This window comes from Centruroides vittatus, unplaced genomic scaffold (genome assembly GCF_030686945.1).
Source record: "Centruroides vittatus isolate TY-2023 unplaced genomic scaffold, ASM3068694v2 contig_1653, whole genome shotgun sequence".
Taxonomy (NCBI): Eukaryota; Metazoa; Arthropoda; class Arachnida; order Scorpiones; family Buthidae; genus Centruroides; species Centruroides vittatus.
The window spans coordinates 4996-7533 of NW_027121003.1; the positions used below are offsets into that span (position 1 = coordinate 4996).

General features: G+C 34.6%; 1 protein-coding gene across 1 annotated transcript; it reads left to right on the top strand.

The window, feature by feature from the left end:
- Nucleotides 1-500: 500 nt before the first annotated feature.
- On the top strand, nt 501-1250 carry LOC136968909 (uncharacterized; the record flags this gene model as incomplete). The annotated part of the gene is made up of 2 exons (XM_067262972.1): nt 501-994; nt 1067-1250. Coding segments are annotated over exons 1-2 (678 nt in total), but the record flags the coding sequence as incomplete, so codon positions are not given.
- Nucleotides 1251-2538: the final 1288 nt, after the last annotated feature.

Consider the following 2538-nt stretch of genomic DNA (forward strand, 5'->3'; position numbering starts at 1 on the left):
GTACCAGTCATTTAGCAATCTTTTTGAGTATCCATTTAGGATATATTTCTTATGTGTATCTTCGATTTCTTTTTCTCTTTGATCTATATTTGTTATTCTAGAAAAAATCTTTGTTATTTCCATTAAATATACATTATATTTTTGGTTTAAAGGATGGACGGGTACATAGAAGTTATATCTAGACTCATTAGTTTATAGTTCGGCAGAATTTATCCCTTATGTGAAGATTTAAAGAAGCTTAATATCAAGAACGGGTACATTCTGGATCGTTTCTGCCGAACTATAAACTAATGAGCCTAGATATAACTTCTATGTACCCGTCATTCAATAAGGATATGATTGTGAAAAGCTTATGTAAGTATGGTGTTTCTGACTATCTGAGAAATTTAATCAGTTTTACATTAGATAATAATTATTTTACAGTAAATAAAAATTTTTATCGTCAAACCGATGGCATTTCTATGGGTTTCGTAATAAGGCCAAAATTAGCTGAGATCTATATGTTGGATGTGGACAAGGTTTTATCAACGTTGAACGGTATAAAGTTTTTTGCGAGGTACGTCGACGATATTTTGATCATATATAATAGTGCTGTAACAACACATTTGCAAATTTTGGAACAAGCTAACAAAATCAACTTAAATATTAGATTTACTCAAGAGCATGAATTAAATAATCAGTTAAATTATTTAGATATAACAATTAAACGATTTGACGATCATTTGGAATATTGTAAATTTGAAAAACCGTGTAATACGAAGAAAGTAATCAATTTTAAATCATATTGTCCTTTAAACCAAAAATATAATGTATATTTAATGGAAATAACAAAGATTTTTTCTAGAATAACAAATATAGATCAAAGAGAAAAAGAAATCGAAGATACACATAAGAAATATATCCTAAATGGATACCCAAAAAGATTGCTAAATGACTGGTACAACCGATTTTTAAGAAATAGATTTAAAGTTAAACAACGTCAAGAAATAAAGCAGTATGTATCTTTCCCGTACATAAAAGGTATTTATGAGAAATATAATAAATTTTTTAATCAAAAATTAATTAGATTGGCTCCATCCCAAAATAACAGGTTATCAAATATGATGATTATAAGAAGCACTAATAAAAAAGATTTATTAGAAGAAGAAGGCGTCGTTTATAGAATAGAATGCACATGTAACAACCCCAGTTTTTACATCGGTGAAACGAAACGAAGACTGAAGATCAGACTGTCAGAACACTTGGCTGCTGTAAGGTTAAAAATTAGTAATTCTCTTATCTTCCAACACTGTAATATTAATAATTGTCAGATCAATACTAATAAGTTAAAAATTGTCTTTAGGGGAAAAAAAAATGTAAAACGGAAAGTAAAGGAACATTTTGCCATCGTTATGCAAAACAACAATGTAAATTTGAATACGGGAATGCTAACAGCGGAATGCTGAGAATTTTTTGTGAACTATATAAGTGGTTTCTCCTAACAAGTTATTGTCGAAAGCCCCGCCAGTGGGCGAGTGGTCTCCGTTGCCGCTCATCGTAGTGGCGACCAGACCCTAAACACTGGGAAATTCGGTCGTGGTTTCGCGCCGCGACTCTGACAGGCTTGCTGGCTGCTAGGAGTTATCCGAGTTTTCTCCTAGCCAATAACGACTGAATTGGAGACCAGTTCCCCATAAAAGTCCTCCCAGAAGGCACGTTTCCCGCGCGTACGTTCAGGCCGTGTGATAAACGGCTGGCTCTTCAGTCGCGTAGCGATCATGACACCGCTCTTCGGAGGAAAGGCGAATATAAGGCTATAACCTCCACATGAACCAGAGAGGAGAAGAAGTTATTGTCGGAATATGAACTGTGTACGGTCAAACCTACCGAAGAAGCGAAATGCATTTGGGAAGGTTGTTAAAGTAAATAAAAAGTTTTTTCTCTGCAAGTTGATTTCCTTTTACCTTTTTAACTGTAATCTTTTTTATTCATTGTTAACACAATGTTTTAGAAAACTTTTTAGTTATACAATATTTATAAGTCAGAACTGGAAGAAGAATATAATTTTTTCGTATACTTTAAGATTAAAAAGTAAGAAGAATAGAAAGTCTGACTCCATCGTTTTTTACAATTATTTTGGAATAAATATGCTAATCTAGACCTCAAAGACTTCAGTCATCATTTTGAGAGCCGGATGGCCGACACTGTCTGCCCACCATTCAAAGAACCGAAAATACCCCTAGGAATATTTCATCCGCCACTGTGCCTAATGTAAATAGTCATATTTATCACAATAATTTTTGACAAAACACAAATTAAAAAATGTTGTGATGTATACAGGGGCGGATCTAGGATTTTTGTGGCCTAGGCCTTATTGAAGTCCGATAGGGTCCCATTTGTACCTAACCTAACGTATTAACTATAACCGAGCGCTCAATGTGGCAGACTACCGTTCTCTACCGGAAACCGGGATCGAATCCGGACAGATCGAAAAATCCCCTGGAATTTTTCTGGGAGTGGTCCGTCCGGATATGTCGGGCCCGTCCCTTAACAGCCAGT